Genomic DNA, 19234 nt, shown 5'->3' with positions numbered 1-19234 from the left:
GATTTTCAATAAATGAATTTTTTTTAATGGGGGAGGAAGTAGGATTTTTCACATACTCCATGACAAAAGATAAGATGTTTCAGAGGTGAGGAGTGATAGGAATATTTTGCTTATGGCTTAAAACACATTTTTTTTAATTCTCCACCTCAATGTACTCTTTGGAAGAAAGCTTTTATTAATTTAAGCAAAGCAAGAGAAGCCAAATAAGCAGTCAAATTTTTTTCTTTAAAAAAATCTTTATTGAAAGTTCAAAAAGTACTTAATTATATGTGCACTAAACATGGTGAGACGTAAATAAAAGAGAGAGAAAGAAACAGAAACCACTTGGAGGGGGAAATAAAGGCAGGAGGGGTGGAAACCCCAAACGGTATATTTTACAATGTTGTTATTGCACTTCACCAGACTTTAACCTATTAACAGTATTTGTAAAAATGGATCCAAAATATCATTGAACTTTTCCATGGCAAGACTGCATTTATATGCAAGTCATTTATATGCTGCGAGTTTGTATAAGTCTCCAATCCAATCGTTTATTTTTCCAGTTCATCAGTATCAGTCCCTTTGCTGCAGTCAGGCCACGGAGAGTCCACTTGTATCATCCTTTTGTAAGGTTCCATGTGGTGGGTATATAACTGAAGAGGATATTTTGCTCAGTAAATGTAAGGTTGTTCCATACAGTTGAGAGTTTCAGTTATAGGACAAGGAAAAAACATGTTTTAGAGAAGCATTATCCCTAGTGCATCTCCAACAGTTAAGATACCTGAGATTTCCCTTTTTAAAACAAAGGTAATAAGGTCCAGTATATTCTAATTATTTTTCTAACAGTCTAACATCTATGTTCCATACTCACTAATGAGTGACCCTTAAGATACAAGATCAAAAGGATATTTTGGAGAGAACTGCAAAAGTGAAGTTCATGGTTCATCTCATTTGGTGCAGAGACCCCGGGAGCAGGAGATCTTTCCCTTCCCTCGATAGGGCCAACATTGATGTTCACCTGCAGAACTTGAAAGAGGGAATCAGAGAGCTGCTGTCATTGAGCCCTTATATTGAGGCTTTTAAACACGATCTAATAGCTTATTTAACTTATATGCAGAATTCATCATGCGAAAGGCTGGACTAGATGAATCCCAAGCCGGAATTAAGATTGCCAGAAGAAATATCAACAACCTCAGATATGCAGATGACACGACCTTGATGGCAGAAAGTGAGGAGGAATTAAAGAACCTTTTAATGAGGGTGAAAGAGGAGAGCGCAAAATATGGTCTGAAGCTCAACATCAAAAAAACCAAGATCATGGCCACTGGTCCCATCACCTTCTGGCAAATAAAAGAGGAAGAAATGGAGGCAGTGAGAGATTTTACTTTCCTGGGCTCCTTGATCACTGCAGATGATGACAGCAGTCACGAAATTAAAAGACACCTGCTTCTAGGGAGAAAAGCAATGACAAACCTAGACAACATCTTAAAAAGCAGGGACATCACCTTGCCGGCAAAGGTCTGTATAGTTAAAGCTATGGTTTTCCCAGTAGTGATGTATGGAAGCGAGAGCTGGACCATAAAGAAGGCTGATCGCCAAAGAATGGATGCTTTTGAATTTTGGTGCTGGAGGAGACTCTTGAGAGTCCCATGGACTGCAAGAAGATCAAACCTCTCCATTCTGAAGGAAATCAGCCCCGAGTGCTCACTGGAAGGACAGATCCTGAAGCTGAGGCTACAATACTTTGGCCACCTCATGAGAAGAGAAGACTCCCTGGAAAATACCCTGATGTTGGGAAAGATTGAGGGCACTAGGAGAAGGGGACGACAGAGGACGAGATGGTTGGACAGTGTTCTTGAAGCTACGAACATGAGTTTGACCAAACTGCGGGAGGCAGTGGAAGACAGGAGTGCCTGGCGGGCTATGGTCCATGGGGTCACGAAGAGTCGGACATGACTAAACGACTAAACAACAACAATAGCAGGTGGGTTCTTTAGGTTCTGTTGCCATCCTCCCTTGTCTCTGCAGTTTGCACAGAGCAAAGTTACTCCCTCTGTTCTCAGCAGTGAGCCAAGGGCGATGTCTAATTGCCAATTCCATGGCTGGGTCATGACAGGCCTGTCTGCTAGTTGACTCCTTATGAGCCCAGCTGTCTAGACCTCTGGTTGATGCCAAGTTCTCATTATACAGATAAATTCATGGGGAAGCCCTCATTATATGTACAGATAGATATATAAGGATTTAAAGCTACCATTACATCGAGATCAGGAGACACCACTTTCTGAAAATATCTGGCAATACACATATTCAAAGCATTTTTGTGGTTTCTCTCCTGTGTGGGCTCCCTGATGCAGGACCAGCCTGCCCCGTCCAAGCAAAACATTTCCCACACTCAAAACATTAATCGGTTTTCCTTTTCTGTGGATTCTCTGGTGCCTTTGAAGGTCCGAATGAGCAGCGAACCATTTCCCACACTACAGACACTTGCATTGTATTTCCTGAGTGGAATCTCCAGTATTGATAAAAGATTCGTTTCTTTAGAAAGCATTCCCCAACATTTATACGCTTTCTATTCCATATGGAGTCTATGGTGTTTTCGAAGGTTTCCACACTGTGAAAATGTGATGACTGAGAAAAACATTTCCCACACTCCAAGCATTTGTAGGATTTCCCTCCTGTGTGTATTCTCTGGTGCTCCTTAAGGGATTTTGTTACTCTACATTTATAGGATTGGCTTATTGTGTGAATTCCCTGGTGTTTTGAAAGACTCACTTTCTCACAAAAGCAATTCCCACACTCCAAGCACTTGAACTGTTTCTTTCCTGTGTGGATCCTCTTATGGATCACAAGGCATTATATCTAAGGAAATGATTTCTCACACTTCAAGCATTTATAAGGTTTCCCTCCTGTGTGGATCCTCTGATGGATCACAAGGTATGACTTCTGAGAAAATGATTTCCCACACTACAAGCACTTGTAAAGTTTCTCTCCACTGTGGGATCTCTGATGGATCAAAAGGGTGTTTTTCCTTGGAAAACATTTCCCACACTCCAAGCATTTATAGGGTTTCTCTCCTGTGTGGGTTCTCTGATGGGTCACAAGGGTGTCTTTCCTTGAAAAACATTTCCCACACGCCAAGCATTTGTGGGGTTTCTCTCCTGTATGAATTCTCTGATGACCCTTAAGGCTTTGTGCTAAAGTAAATGACATTCCACAGTCTAAACATTTATATGGTTTCTCTCCTGTGTGGACTCTCCTATGAGAAATAAGATGTGATGAAGTAGAAAAACATTTCCCACACTCTCCACATTCATATGGCTTCACGCCTGTGTGGATTCTCTGGTGTACATGAAGGTGTGATTTGTGGGCAAAACATTTTTCACACTCCATGCATTTGTAGGGTTTCTCCCCAGTGTGGATTTTTTCATGCGCTTTGAGGTGCTGTTTCTGGGAAAAGCATTTTCCACACTCCATGCATTTGTAGGGTTTCTCCCCAGTGTGGATTCTTTGGTGGATTGCAAGATGTGATGGTGAAATAAAACTTTTCCCACACTCCACACATTTATGGGGCCTCTCTCCGGTGTGAACAGTCTGATGGCTCAGAAGGTCAGCTTTCTCATGAAAATTTTTCCCACTCTCTCTACATTCATAGGGCTTCTCTCCTGTGTGGATTCTCTGGTGTCGCCTGAGACTTCCTTTTGTGGGGAAACATTTTCCACACTCCTGGCACTTATGGGGCTGTTCTCCTGTGTGGGTTCTCTGATGGCGCACAAGTGAGGAACGCTGAGTAAACCTTCTTCCACATTCCAAGCACTTATACCGTTTCTCCCCTGTGTGAACCAAACGATGGCTCCAAAGCTGTGCGTTTTGAGGAAAACATTTCCCACACTCCCAGCATTCATAGGGCTTCTCTCCTGTGTGGAGCCTCCGATGGATTACAAGGACTGACTTTTGAGCAAATGATTTCCCACACTCCAGGCATTTATAGGGTTTTTCTCCAGTGTGGGTTCGCTGATGGGTAACAAGTGTTGACCTAACAAAAAAGCATAACCCACACACACTGCATTTGTGGGGCTTCTCTCCTGTGTGGACGTTACGGTGTTCACGAAGCTGCGATCTCTTGGGGAACCCGTTCCTACTCTCGCCATATTTACGGGGTTTCTCTCCTCTGTGGCCTCTTTCATGTTTCACAAAATCTGAGAGTTGGGAGGAACCTTCCCCACACTCCAAGCAGCGATATGACTTATCTCCTCCTGCATGGATGTTCCGGTGGATCAGAACGATGGGCTGATGGGCAAGAACCTTACTGAACTCTGAAGACATAGGGGTTTCCGAATGGCTTGCAAGCTCCAAACTCTGACCCAAACATTCCCCACTCTCAGACTTTTCCTGGATCTTCTCCCCTGTGTGGATTCTCTGGTGTCTAGCAAGAGCCAACCTGAAGGCAAAGCATCGGCCACACTCTGGGCAGAAATGTTTCCTCCTCGAGTTTCCTGCTGAGAAAGTGAACAAAGCGGAATCAGGGTTTGAAGATGGCAGAGAAGTAGCCTCAGAATCCAACCTGAGATGGTTGGACCAGATGATGCATGAGAGACGGAGGTTGACATCTCCCCCCACCCACCCACAATACCCAGAGGTGAGGTATTGTGGTGAGGAGGTGAGGAGAAGGAAGCATTCTGCCTCATGGCCCAAACTATCCCCAATGGCTGCTCATCCAAAGCTCCCTCAAACATTTCCAGAGAAGGAGAACCCGTAACTAAACAGCACCTTGTGTTAGGGGGCTGGGGGTTTGTGGGGGGCAAGGTGGTCCTTCGCTCTGTGCTGGAAAGAGAAGGGAGGACGTCTGTGGGGTGGGGGATCAGAACTCCATGGCCAGGACCCCAGGGAAGGAACATGGTTGGCGCTTCCAGACTGTTGCTGTTACGCTGGTGGGAGTCCCTCACATGCCAGCAAACTCATTTCACACAGCTAAAGTGCAGCACAGTGGTTAAAGTGCCAGACTAGAACCTGGGAAACCTGGGTTCAAATCCCGCCTCAGCCGTGGAACTCATCGGGAAATATTGGTCCAGTCATTCCCTCTCAGGGCTAGCCTACCTCACAGAGATTACTGTTATTGTTGCTGTTGTTATTAATTCCCTGCCCATCCGACATCTACAGCATCAAAGCATAATAAAGCGTCAAACACAAAATAATTCCAGATACAGAACTGCCTTCAAACGTCTTCTAAAGGTTATACAGTTATTTATTTCCTTGATATCTGAAGATAGGGCATTCCACAGGGCGGGTGCCACTACAACGAAGTCCCTCTGCCTGGTTCCCTATAACTTCGCTTCCCACAGGGTGGGAACCGGCAGAAGATCATCAGAGCTGGACCTCAGTGTCCAGGCAAAATGATGGGATGGAGATGCTCCTTAGGTATATGGGGCCAAGGCCGTTTAGGGCTTGTTGTGGGGATTAAATGAGGGGGAGACCCATGTTCCCCACCTTGAGCTCCTTGGAGGGGGAAAAGGTAGGATCAAAATGCAAGGCATTTGGAATAAAGTACATTTGCAGCTCTCGTGCACCAAACCTGCTCCCCAAATGCCCTTCCTCCCCCAAAGCAACATGACAAGAAAATGTCCCGGAAGGACTGCTTCAGACTCTGGCAGAGAGGAAGGAACCTCCTTACCCAGAGAAGCCTCGTTCCCCTCATTCTCCAGCATGGCCTCCCTTGCTCTTCGGCCAACATCCAACCGGGGGGGGGGGCCTTTCGAATCTGGTGAAATAAACATACACATCCTCAAAGTAATTTTTTTTTCTTCCAGTAGCACCTTAGAGACCAACAAAGTTTGTCATTGATGTGAGCTTCCGTGTGCATGCACACTTCTTCAGATACACTGAACGTCTCCAGACCCTTATACATAGTGTGAGGGTGGGGAGGGGTATTTTCAGGAGGGTGGTGGGAATGGGTATTTGACTGATAGATGTGGAAACTCGTTGATGACTGTTAATGACTGCAATTGGTCTTACAGGAAAAAGCAAGGGGTGAGATGGCTAAAGATAGCTTTATCATGTATAATGAGATAAGAATCCAATGTCTTTGATCAGGCCAGGTCTCTCCATGGTTCCAAGTTTGGTAATGAGTTGCAGTTCAGCAACTTCCCTTTCCAGTCTATTTCTGAAATTCTTTTGTAATAAGACAGCTACAGTACTTTGAGATCTTGTATAGCAGGGGTGGCCAACTCCCAAGAGACTGGGATCTACTCACAGAGTTAAAAACTGGCAGTGATCTGCCCCCTTTTTTAGGGGTTCAGGTCAAGGTTGTTGAGATTTTTTGAGGCAGGAGGGAAACCCCGTTTTTGGGGTGTGAAGAACTAAAATTTTGAGCCTTTTGGGGCGGAGCAGAAGTTGTTGAGCTTCTTTAGGGGGAGCCGGTGATCTACCAGTGATCTACCACAGATGTCCGGTGATCTACTGGTAGATCACGATCTACCTGTTGGACATGCCTGTTGTATAGAATGTCCTGGGAGATTGAAGTGTTGTCCTACTGGTTTCTCTGTCTTGTGATTCCTGATGTCAGATTTATGTCCATTTATCCTTTGGCATACGGTTTGGCCTGTTTGTCCAATATAGCGAGCTGAAGGGCATTGCGGGCATTTGATGGCATACACAATGTTAGACGAGCAATTAAATAGTCAATTATCAAAGGTTAGCGGTCACTGTAATGACAAAACGCCCTCAGCAAAAATGGCAGCACCTCAAGAACGCCTTTGGTGGCAAGCGCAGAGTGGGAATCTCAGTCTTCCCCATAGAGGCTTGGAACTTCATTCTTTATTATTATCACTATTACTCTTATTATTAAAGATTTTCTTGGGTTACCAAAAAAGTGTATACATTGTCTCTGTTTTCAGATCATAAAAGTCCTTTTTTCAGACCACTTATATTCAATGAGAGACTTTAATGCTCTATACGAGACACGTTAATTTATAGGCTGCAGTGTGTAGGTGTGTCTTGCGAATGCTCCCCACGTTCCTCCCTGGAACTGGAAAGGGGTAAGTTTAACCTCTGGTTTGCTAGGGAAACTGAATTACTGTGTCGCGAAATGATGCATGTCTAAAAAGTTTGGAAAGCTCTCCTGCTTGCAGTATAAGGGGGGCGGGGGAGAGAAGTGGGGAGAGAAGGGCGACTTTCATTCCTTTACGTACTGCATGTGCAAGGTTTTGGTTTCAGCGTCACGTGGGTACGTTCTTTTTCTATTCATTTATTACTTTTCATTGGCAATGACTAATCTTTGATTTAAAAAATTGCGGGTTTTTTTACATGTTTGTAAAAAACATATATATAAAGCCATGGGGTCACTAAACGACTAAACAACAACAACATAAAAGTTTGGGGTTTCCTTTTTTAAAAAAGCTCATCTATCAGGGTGTTTTGTTTTTTACTTTTGCAACCCTAAGGTCGGGGGGACCCCAGCCTATGGCTGTTTCCTTGCGTTGACTACAGTGGACAAATTAGAGATAATAATAATAAAAAGGGTAAAGGCCCCCTGGATGGTTAAGTCCTGAATGGATATAATATAAGGAACATTGCGAGGGACGCGGATGGCACTGTGGGTTAAACCACAGAGCCTAGGGCTTGCCGATCAGAAGGTCGGCGGTTCGAATCCCCGTGACGGGGTGAGCTCCCGCTGCCCGGTCCCATCTCCTGCCAACCTAGCAGTTTGAAAGCACGTCAAAGTGCAAGTAGATCAACAGGTACCGCTACAGCGGGAAGGAAAACGGCGTTTCGGTTTGCTGCTCTCGTTCACCAGAAGCGGCTGAGTCCTGCTGGCCCCATGACGCGGAAGCTATACGCCGGCTCCCTCGGCCAATAACGCGAGATGAGCGTCGCAACCCCAGAGTCATCCACGACTGAACCTAATGGTCAGGGGTCCCTTTACCTTTAAGTAACATTGCAGCTTTGTAAAGGAATTAAAAAAACACCATGGGAGGGTGGATGGGAAGTCAACGGATATGAGAAATTACCGTAGTTATGCGTGTATTTTAAAAGAACTTGTAATATTTGAAAATTAAATAATTCAAAAAAATATAAAACAGAGATTGGAGAGCAGCCATAGCTCACTGGCATAGCAGATATTCCAGGTCCAATTCGTGATTTATTCAAGAGAGGCTGGGAAAAGACCCCCGTCTAATACCAGGGAGCATTGCTAGTCCAGTGGAAAATTGGTGTAGTGGTTAGAGCTCTGTGCTGAGACCTGGGAGGCCGGGGTTCAAATGCCCACCTGGCTGTGAAGCCCACTGGGTGACCTTGGGCCGGTCACTGTCTCTCAGTCTAGCCTACCTCACAGGGTTGTTCTGAGGAAGAAATGGGGAGATGGGGAACCATGCACACTCCCTTGAGCTCCTGGCAGGATTGGTGGAGTATGAATGCAAGGAAGTAAAATACACGCAAGCCGTGGGATACATTCAAGCCACACAGAAACCAGAGGTCTGTTTACATGCACACAGACCTCCATCCAAGCAGGTCAGGGGAATAATCGATGGCATATTCATTTTGGAGCATTTAAAATATTCAGGGGGATACTCTCATTGCAGACTTTTTTCTTTTTAAAAAAGGGGTTATAATGTTATCTGGTTTTTTCTTAATGTCCAGATTTTTCCATTAAAAATATGCAAAATCTACCAGCAAGCTTTAATTTCATTTAATTTCATTACGTTTCATGTCAATTATTTTTATAAGCTTTATACAATTAAATACCATTTTGCTTAAGTGGTTTCCTGCACTCCATTATTTGTGCATATTTATAATTACTATTACTGCGCTTCATATTCATATTTATCTCTGGTTACCATTGCATTTTACAAAATTTTACATTTTACCATTTCATTAAAATGCTTTCAAAGAGGAATAAACAAATGAAAGAGTTCCCTTCTTCTGCTCTCGAGAATCTCCTCTTTCTCCCCGATGCAACGTGCAAACTTATTCGTGCAATGGGAAAAGCCAAAATGGCTTGTTTCTCCCGCCACCCTTTCCTGCCCCGCCCCATCACCGGCATTCACGTGTTGCAGGGTTCAGACGGTGCCCTCTCACCCGTGTAGAGCTGCTTCCGAAGGGCCCCTCTGCTTGCAAAGACTCCTTCAGCCTCCCCTGAAAAACCTCTTTGCACCCCAGAGACTGCGATGGCCGGACACCTCCTGCAAAAGACCCACACAAATGGGGACTGGCCAGAGGAAACAGGCAGCCTGGGATGTCCTAGTCCTTCGCTTCTTCCCTTTTCCCAGACCTAAAGGATTCTGGGATTTGTAGTCTGTTCCTCTGTGAGGGGGGGTAGTGCCTTTCGGCTCTGGGGAAGGGTGCTCATTGATTTTTATTATTCCTTTCTATTTACTGACTTACTGGCACACCAGTAAAGGATTGGTGCCCAGCAACAAGAAGAAGAAGGTGAAGCAAACATGAATTTCAACATGGTTGGATTCTAGAGTTGGAAGGGATCCCGAGGGTCATCCAGTCCAACCTCTGGCAACGCAGGACTCACATGGGGCTCGAACCCATGACCCCGAGATTAAGAGTCTCATGCCCCCATCTAAACCAAAAGTACTGATCAGGGAGCGACCTGTGGCTGTTGGCGGCCTCTCAAGCTGACCCACCTCACAGGGTTGTTGTGATGGTAGCTAGGAAAGCGGAGAGCACCAGAGGCCGCCAGGAGCCCCTTGGAGAAAAGGCAAGATAGGAAAAATGCAGCTGGGCTCCTAAAGTGGTGTCCTGCCTTCTGGCTAAGGCTCACCCAACACACTTTTAACAGCGAGGATAGAAATTAGAGTACTTTGGCTGCTGCAGCTAGCCAAACGCTGCTTTCTCTGCAATCCCCTCTCAGTTTGCAAGAGAGCAGGAGGCGAAAGAGGGAGATGCTGGACAACCTCACTCACTTCCAGTGTAAAACTGCCTTCAGCCCCCATCGAGGTTGAAACCAGGAGAATTGGGCACTTTTCAAAACCAAGGGGATCTTACTCTTTTATTTATTTACTGAAAGTTGTCCGCTGTTGGACCATTCAAAAAACAAACAAAACTCAAAGCGGAACGGTAAAAATATCAGTAAAAGGAATACCAGGAGCAAAATGGAAAATGTACATTTACTTTATGATGCTTTGAAATTCGAACTTCAGCGTTCTTAGTATGTTTGTACTCTTACTCATTAGTTTATTAATCCTTTCCTTTAATTTTTTGTTTTGTTTTTCTTACTTAGCTTGCATAAAGTGAGATTTGTTTATACTCTGTTGAGTGCAGTGCAGTGTGGGAAGGAGTTCTAGATTTTTTTTCTAGACAACCCCATTGCTGCAGACTTACATAGTAAGTTTTTTCGCTGTTACAAACAGCAGATGTGCTCACAAGAGTTTCCACTGCCATAGTGCAAGGGTTTGCTAGCACAGTTGCTTAAAGATGGCGCTGTTTGTAGGCGGCTCGACACACAAAGGTATGTGTATGCTGAAGAGTTTGCTAACACAGATGTTTTGATTACACTGTTGTAAGTAGCTCAACACAGGTCTCAAAACCCGGAGTCCAGAGAAGGGTACAGAGTTTGTCCTCAAGAGACAGTGATCCATGCCCAAAGGCTGTATGGGTGAAGACCATTTTCCTTGGAGAAGGAAGCTGGACCACGTCCAAACGGGCGTGTGTGCCAACAAAGCCAACTGTGCAATTTCCTGATAGTCAAAGAGCTATGACGCCATGACTTATTAGAAGTGCAAGATGGTATGGCCAATGCCAACTCCAGTTGCAGGTAGTTCCAAAGGTGAACTGCAGCACAGGGCATAAATCGGGGGAGTTTGTTAGGATTCATTCCCCGTCTGCAGTCATAGGGTTATTGTGTATCATATGACTGTATGTGTTTTCATTCAAACAGAGTGGAAGTGACGTAGACAGGATGTTTACGCGGGACTGTTGTTTCCTTTGTTTTTTCTCTTTACTGGCTGTGATGCCAGAGAGAGGGAGCCATGATGTAGAGCTCCCAGTTTGTTTATATGTAAATAAAGCAGTTTAGCCTTATTTACTGACTTGTGTGTTGTTCATCACGTTTGTGAGAGCAATCGCATATTTGGCCCGTGGGACCAGTCTGACAACTGGCCCCTGGGATGGCCGAATTACTGACACTAACATCCCAAAGGAGCAGGAAATACTTTTTATGTATGTGACAAGAGCCACACAGATGCTACTGGAACGAAGACAAAGTCCCGACCAGAGAAGAATGGCAAATCAAGCTTTTGGACTACACCAAAATGGCAAAACTGACCGGAAAGCTCAGGAACCAAGAAGACAAAAACTTCAAGAAAGAATGGGGAACATTTATAATTAATTTAGGAGACTACCTGTAAGCAGATGAAAACATTAGCAGGATTTTAATCTCACTTGTAATGTAACAAATTCTATGGATAATATGGATAGATATGAAATATAGATTTGATATAATATGGAGTTGAAAACGCTGACATTAGGACCCATTGAGGGGATATGGGGGGGGGGGTCTCAAGATTCAGAGAAAACAACTCTGTATATGGAAATGTGTTTTGTTTTGTTGTAAATCTATAACTGAAAAATCAAATAAAAACTATTTGACAGAGAGAGAGAGAGAGGGAAGGATGAAATGAAAAATGGAATCAAAGAGGACACAGAGACTTCAGGGAGCAATTTCAATAAAGGAAAGCTCTTCCCAGAGGTGTTTAGCGGAATGAAAAAGTAGAATTGTGATGTTGGAGGAGTGGAATGAAGCCATGGATGGAGAAATGAAGAGATACCCTGAGCCGGCAGAGATAGAGTTGAGAGAGTAAGATTTCCATCTACAACCTGGAAATTCAATTAATGAATACACAATAAGGAAAGGATTGTGGAATACTATTTTAATATATAAACAGAAGAAACTCTTGTGTGGACAAAGATGGAAAGACATTTTAACATTTAATATGGAGGAATGGTTGTTGAAGTTACCGTAATAGAGGCAAAGTTCATAGGTTTGTTTAGAGAAAAATGATTGCTGAAATTTATTAATAGCAATAATTAGAGAACCCCTTTTGGACTTTTCGTATATAAAGGAATAGGAAAATCAGATACATTTGGGATAGAAGACAGGGAAAATATTGCCTAACAGAAAGTAGATCTGTTGAGTGTCATTCTAGGGTGAATATTTTGAATAATTTATGTAACAGACGGGAGAATCAGAAGTCCTTTTTTCTTCTATATTGCTGTTTTCCTTTGGTATTTTCTCTTATCCGTCTTTTTGTTTCTGTTTTTTATTTAGATTTGTTTCTTTTATCATATTGTATTATGAAAAATCTCTAACAAAATCTTATTAAAACAACATTTCCCGCACTCCCAACATTTATATGCTTTCTATTCCTTATGGAGTCTCTGGTGTTTTTTAAGGTTCCTCTGTGAGAAACATTTCTCACACGCTACACACTGGTAAGGCCTCTCTCCTGTGTGGACTCTCTTGGGTATAAGAAGCCCCGAGTTTTCAGTAAAACATTTTTCACACTCCAAGCATTTGTAGGGCTTGTCTCCTGTATTGATTGTCCTAGGGATTATGAGATATTATTTCTAGGGTTCCGAATTAGTATGAATTCTTTGGTGTCTACGAAGGTTCGTACTCTTGGTAAAGAATTTTCCACATTCCATGCATTTGTAGGGCTTCTTTCCTGCATGGCTCTTCTGATGCATGATAAACCGCCATTCATTAGAAAAACATTCCTCACACTCTCTGCAATTATAGGATATCTCTCCTGTGTGGCTTTTCCGATGTTTCATAAGACTGTCTCTCCTCGAAAAGAATTTCCCACACTCTAAGCATTTGTAGGGCTTCTCGCCTGTGTGGGTTCTCTGATGAAGCACAAGACGGGATTTCTTAGGAAAACATTTCCCACATTCCAAGCATTTATGACATCTATCTACTGTATGTTTTTTCTGGTGCCCCTTAAGGGTATGTGAATGAGAAAATATCATTCCACAGTCCAAACATTTATATGGCTTTCTTGGGTGGACTCTCTGATGTCTAATAAGATTTGATGAAGCAGAAAAACGTTTCCCACAATCTTCACATTTATAAGGCCCCACTCCTATGTGCACTTTCTGGTGTTCATCAAGGTCTGCTAGGCTGGCAAAGAGTTTTCTACATTGCACACATTTGTAGGCTTCCGATTTAGTATGGGTTTTCTGGTGACCACGAAGTGTCTTTTTCTTGGGAAAGGATTTTCCACATTCCATGCATTTGTAGGATTTCTCTCCTGCATGGCTCTTCTGATGGATGTTAAACCGTGATTTGCTAGTAAAACATTCCTCACACTCTGTGCATTTATAGGATATCTCTCCTGTATGGACTCTCTGATGTTTCATAAGACCCTCTTTCCTTGCAAAGCATTTCCCACATTCTAAGCATTTGTAGGGCTTCTCCCCTGTGTGGATTCTCTGATGTTTTACAAGACTCTCTCTCCTATAAAAACATTTCCCACATTCCAAGCATTCATGGCATCTATTTACTGTATGTTTTTTCTGGTGCCCCTTAAGGGTATGTGAATGAGAAAATATCATTCCACAGTCCAAACATTTATATGGCTTTTCTGGGTGGGCTTTCTTATGTCTAGTAAGATGTGATGAAGTAGAAAAACATTTCCCACAATCTCCACATTCATAAGGCCCCTCTCTTATGTGCACTCTCTGGTGTTCATCAAGGTCTGCTAGGCCGGCAAAGCATTTCCCACATTCCCCGCATTTGTAGGGTTTCTCTCCTGTGTGGATTCCCTGATGGATTTCAAGTTCTGACGGCAAAACAAACCTTTCCCCACACTCCACACATTTATGGGGCCTCTCTCCATTGTGAACCGTCTGATGGCTCAAAAGGGCAGATTTATCAGAAAAACATTTCCCACACTCTGTGCATTGATAAGGTTTCTTTCCTGGGTGGATTACCTGGTGTTGAACAAGATCTGATTTTGTGGGGAAGCATTTCCCACACTCCAAGCACATATGAGGCTTTTCTCCTGAATGGGTTTGCTGATGAATAACAAGTTGTAGCCAACAAGAGAAGCATGACTCACATTCACTGCATTTGTGGGATTGCTCTCCTGTGGGGATTTTCTGGTGTACAAGAAGCTGTGATCTCCAGAGAAAACGTTTTTGGCACCCAACACATTGGTGGCGTCCTGTGCCTATGTGAATTCTCTGATGTTTCACAAAAGCTGATTGGCTAGGGAAATATTTCCTACACTGCAAGCATTTATGTAGTTTCTTTCCACAGTGGCCCTCCCGATGGATCGCAAGGGCAGTGTGCCGAGCAAACGATTTGCCACATTTCATGCACTTACAGGGTTTCCCCCCCTTATAGACCTGCTGACGTCTCACCAGTTGCTGCCATCTAGAAAAGCTCGTCTCAGACTGCAAGTACTTGTGCCGTTTTTTTCCTGTGTGGACTCTCTGGTGTTCACAAAGCTGCGAATTCCGGGGAAAACATTTCCCACACTCCAAGCATTTGTATGGTTTTATTCTTGTGTGGGCTCTGAGATGCTTCACAAAATCCGAGAGTCGGGAATGTTTCGCTCCACACTCCCAGCAGTCATAGGAGTTGTTTCCTGCATGGAACTTCTGATGGAGCAGAAGGACGGATCGGCGAGTAAATGTTTTCCCACACTCTGCACACTTATAGGGTTTTTCTCTTTGACAGGTTCTTTGGTGGCTCAAAAGCCCTGAACTCTGATCAAAACAGTCCCCGCTCTCACTGCCCTTCTGGGGCTTCTCTCCTGTGTGGATTCTCTGGTGTCCGGCAAGAGCCAACGTGAAGGCAAAGCACTCGCCACAGATCGGACAGGTATATTTTCTCCTGGTGTCACCTGCATAGAGACAGAGAAGGGGGGAAAGTTATTCTGAGTCTGGACGAGAAGGAACTACACAATACAAACTGAATGATGGTTGTGCTATGATATGCAATATATGAAGCTTGGACCTGTGAAAGCTCTCGCAGCTACCCATGAACAAATTGCATTAAGTATAGCCAGGGGTGGGCCCAGATTTGGGCAAAATGCCCACAGCCCCACAAAGTGGCCTCACTTTAGTCATCACTTTTAATTTGTATACCGTCTTTCTATCTTACAATATCCAAGGTGGTTTACAAGCTGAAGAAACAAAGAATGTACACCTTATAACAATCTAATGCAATACAAAATTGTGATAAGAAAACATAACTTTAAAATAAGCAACCTACATCAAATAAAGTAGCATTCAACAATCACTAGAATAGTATAAAGGTAAAGGGACCCCTGACCATTAGGTCCAGTCGTAACCGACTGCGGGGTTGTGGCACTCATCTTGCTCTATCGGCCGAGGGAGCTGGCGTACAGCTTCCAGGTCATGTGACCAGCATGACTAAGCCGCTTCTGGTGAACCAGAGCAGCACACGGAAACACCGTTTACCTTCCCGCCAGAGGTAGGTACTTGCACTTGACGTGTTTTCGAACTGCTAGGTTGGCAGGAGCTGGGACAGAGCAACGGGAGCTCACCCCGTCGCGGGGATTCGAACTGCTGACCTTCTGATCGGCAAGCCCGAGGCTCAGTGATTTAACCCACAGCGCCACCCACGTCCCATAGTATAGAATAGTATAGAATAATATTAAATATCAGCATATAAAAATCAAACAGAAACCCACTCTTAACAATTACAATAACTTCCAAACTACCATCAACAACACAACAGCAAGCCACAGTCCATAACGTAATAGAATACAAATTGAGAAGCAGAGACTGGAGGGTGGGGCAAAGCAGGTTGAAGAAGGCCTTGCCTGATGGAGTCCCTCCCTCACAGAAGTGGCTTTTCAGGATGTGCAAGTGAGTGTACAAGGCTGCCATCCTATATCACCTTATCATTGGGGTCGGGTTCCCAGCAGCTTTTTTGGTGTTCCTTGCTGACATTCCATGAAGGTGACTAAATCTTGTCATGATGTAGTTACAATTCCACCACCCCCCACCTTGAAAGCTACATTGAGCCACATGTGGAAGGTGTGAGTGCATGGCGGACTTTGGGCTTTGAAATTTCAACACTGCCCTGCGAAACGCTGAAATTCGTTTCCCCCCAAACAACTCTCCCCTTCCAATGTTCCTCATTGTTGTGTTGCCCCCAGTGGCTCCCTCTTGGCTTGGTGTTCCCCTTAACCTGCCTTTGGTGAGTGTGACAGCCAGTGTGGCAGAGTGTTTGTTGTGGGGGAGGAAGGGAAAGGAGATTGTTGGCTGCTTTGGGACTCCTTAGGGTAGTGGGATATCAAATCCAAACTCTTCTCCTCTGGCACCGTCGGTGGCATAATTTGCTCCTTATTTCTCCTTTCCAGAAGATTCCCTGATGCACAAAGACCTCTGGATATTGGGATATGTCAGTCAAATCCAACATTCTAAGAGAGGACCAACTGCCACTATGTGTCAGTTAGTTTGGTCCGTTGGTCGGTTAGGCTGCTGCTTATAGAAGTGTTAAGAAGTAAATGCTCTGGTGGAGTCTTTTCAGGACTCACTCATATCTTATATATAGTTTATATCTATTGTAACCTAAGTATGTACTCAATGAATCTGACAGTAAACTAGTTTATATTGTTATCATTCAGATTCATGTGTATTTATTCTTTCAAGAGGGACAAAAGGGATTAACAACCAAGAAGGCAGGAAGGACTCAAACGAGTCAGCAATCCGCTTGCTGCTGTGTAAATTCAATAAGGAAAGGTTTAACCCTGCTATATTATATATAAAGCTTCCTACGTGGATTCCTCTTTAACAACAGCAGCAGCAACAACAATTTTATTACTTATACCCTGCCCATCAGGCTGGGTTTCCCCAGCCACTCTGGGCGGCTCCCAACAGAGGACTAAAAGCAGAATAAAACTTCAAACATTAAAAACTTCCCTAAACAGGGCTGCCTTCAGATGTCTTCTAAAAGTCAGATAATTGCTTATTTCCTTGACATCTGATGGGAGGGCGTCCCACAGGGCATACACCTCTGAAAACCATTTAGTCACTGACCTACCTGGACTGGCTGGGAGAGCGTAGGAGTGCTCCAGCAACAACATCTCTCCCAGGGGAAAGCCATTCTGCATCGTTCTCCTTGGCTTTCAACTGATGGCTTGGCAGAGGATCACGGAGGACGTGGGGCCGCCTCTTTTTACCACCCTGTATGAAAATAAAACTTTCAGCAGTGGCCTCTCATTGGCCTATGGGATATTTATTTATTTAGTTAGTTATCTATCTTTACCCCACCCATCTGGCTGGGTTTCCCCAGCCACTCTGGGTGGCTCCCAACAGAATTCCATTTAATTTATTCACATAATCATTGTCATCGACTTCCCTTCCCCCCTTCCATGGTTCCATATATTTACCCATTGCAACTGCATATTCTAATAATTGCTTCATTGCAGGGGGTTGGACTAGATTTCCCGCAGATCCCCTTCCAACTCTTAAATTCTACCTCTCCCTGCTCTTTCCCTCACACACTCAGGAAAGTACGTGTCTGAGCAGTACCCCCCTTGCCAGAGGCGGAGCTTCATGCTCTGCCACCGGGGCAGAGAGAAGGTGCACTGCCCCCAGGGACGTGCACGCGTTCTGGGGGCGTGTCACGGCGCACGTTTTGGGGACGGGGCATGCCGTGTGCAGGGGCGAGATGTGCGTTTTGGGGGTGGGATGCACGTTTTGGGGCGGGAAGTGCTGCACACAGGGGCGGGGCATGCATTTTGGGGCGGGGCATGCCATGCACAGGGGCGGTGTTTTGGGGCGTGCCCGAAGGGGCGGGGTGCGCGTTTGGGGGCAGGGCGGGCACCCGCGATGGCGCCCTTGGGATCACGCCGCTCGGGCACCCCGCCCCCACTGCCCCTATCTTCCTATGCCCCTGCCCCTTGCCCCACTCCTTTCCACGGGAAAACTTGCTCTTTAGGGATTGGTTGGATTAAAGGCCAATCTGGGGAAAATCTTCCCCACTGCCGCCTCTCGCAGCGCAAAGCCGGCATGGAGCGCAGTTTCGGAGACCTCCGAAACTGCGCTCTATGTCGGGGGAGGCAGACGGGAAGCGGCAGCGGGAGAAACTCTTCCCCCGCCGCCGCCTCTCGCCGCGCACAGCCGGCATGGAGTGCAACTTCAGAGACCTCCGAAACTGCGCTCCATGTCGGGGGAGGCAGGCAAGGCGGTGGCTGGGAGCAGAGAGCTTCTCCCCCCGCCGCCTCGCACACAGCCGGCATCGGACGGGGCTTCGGAGACCTTCTCTGAAGCCCCATCGCATGCCGCCGCCAGTCCCCCAGAGCCTATAGGAACACATTAAGTTTCAATGCATTCCTATGGGAAACTGGGACTCGCTAGATGAAAAATTCGTTACACGAATTGATCCGTGGAACGAATTAATTTTGTCTAGTGAGGCACCACTGTACCTCCCCTCCCCTGCTTCTGTGATGAGCTCCCAAAGGGAACCCTGCAAGTGACCTCTGTCTTACTCCAGTGTGCTTTTCCTTATCACAGCAATACTGTTCTGCCTCTTCCCCTTCCTGCCAAGAGTAGTGCCTGAGGGCTGATGGGATAAAGCAAAAGCCCATTGCATTGTGGGGCATCTCAAGCCCTCTTTCTTATCCAGACCCAGAGCCTTCCTGGAGATGTTGTTTCTTCCAGAGTTTCTCAAATTTGGGTACCCACCCTACAAAGTCCCATCATTCCTGACCACTGTTCCTGCAAGCAAATGATGATGGGTGTTGCAGTCCAACAACACCTGGGGACACAAGTTTGATTTACAGTCAGTACAATATGATATAAGGAGATTCCAACTAGACATAAGGAATAACTCTCTGATAATAAGAGCTGTTTGACAGTGGGAACGGTCTCCCTCAGGAGGTTGCAGAATCTCCTTCCTTGGAAGTTTTTAAGCAGGGTTGGATGGCAATCTGTCATGGATGCGTTGGCTGATACCTGCATTGCAGGGGGTTGGACTAGATGACCCTCTGGACCCTTTCAGTCCAGAGATTCTATGATTCTGTTAAACAAAAGAAGCATGAGAAATATAATTATCTGGCTAAAGGAAGGCAGAGTGAGGGGCTCTGGGATGCTACCAGAGCCCTTGCACCACTCATTTATTCATATATACATTATATATAACATTACACGAGTCGGCTGCAGCTTCTCTTCCCAAAACTCCCTAAGGGCACCCTGCAAGCGACCCCCCCAATGTGCTTTTCCTTATCACAACAATCTTGTTCTGCCTCCTCCCCTTCCTACCAATAATATTCAT

The 19234-nt window shown here is 45.0% G+C and overlaps 2 protein-coding genes across 5 annotated transcripts in view; both read right to left on the bottom strand.

Annotated features, from left to right (window-relative positions):
• Nucleotides 1–216: 216 nt before the first annotated feature.
• On the bottom strand, nucleotides 217–9247 carry LOC118078337 (uncharacterized). The gene is made up of 3 exons (XM_060270739.2): nucleotides 9049–9247; nucleotides 5648–5734; nucleotides 217–4475 (listed from the first exon to the last, which is right to left on the bottom strand). The coding sequence occupies exons 2-3, from the start codon at nucleotides 5679–5681 to the stop codon at nucleotides 2944–2946; spliced, it is 1566 nt and encodes a 521-aa protein (XP_060126722.2). The 5' UTR covers nucleotides 5682–5734; nucleotides 9049–9247; the 3' UTR covers nucleotides 217–2943.
• Nucleotides 9248–11834: 2587 nt separating this feature from the next.
• LOC118080238 (uncharacterized) overlaps nucleotides 11835–19234 on the bottom strand; it is a 28574-nt gene continuing 21174 nt past the window's right edge. The window contains exons 2-4 of one of the 4 annotated variants that reach the window (XM_088663787.1): nucleotides 18646–18979; nucleotides 17000–17142; nucleotides 11835–14828 (exon numbers count right to left, since the gene is read on the bottom strand). In XM_088663787.1, coding sequence (XP_088519913.1) covers nucleotides 12547–14828; nucleotides 17000–17069 — 2352 coding nt within the window. In that variant the 5' untranslated portion in view covers nucleotides 17070–17142; nucleotides 18646–18979 and the 3' untranslated portion in view covers nucleotides 11835–12546. Of the gene's footprint in view, nucleotides 14829–16999; nucleotides 17143–18645; nucleotides 18980–19234 lie in introns of those variants that run through there. The other 3 variants (XM_060270270.2, XM_035107410.3, XM_088663788.1) reach the window with 3 other exon arrangements.

This window comes from Zootoca vivipara, chromosome 2 (genome assembly GCF_965207765.1).
Source record: "Zootoca vivipara chromosome 2, rZooViv2.hap1.1, whole genome shotgun sequence".
In the NCBI taxonomy this organism is placed as follows: domain Eukaryota; kingdom Metazoa; phylum Chordata; class Lepidosauria; order Squamata; family Lacertidae; genus Zootoca; species Zootoca vivipara.
Note: the sequence above shows the minus strand (reverse complement) of the source record. Positions and strands in the feature narration are given on the sequence as shown.

Bases quoted from the DNA above. Each gene is read 5' to 3' on its own strand.
- LOC118078337 (XM_060270739.2), bottom strand. From the start codon at position 5,681: ATGCTGGAGAATGAGGGGAACGAGGCTTCTCTGG. The intron at 4,476-5,647 runs GTAAGGAGGTTC...TCACTTTCTCAG, and splicing joins GGGGAACGAGGCTTCTCTGG to CAGGAAACTCGAGGAGGAAA.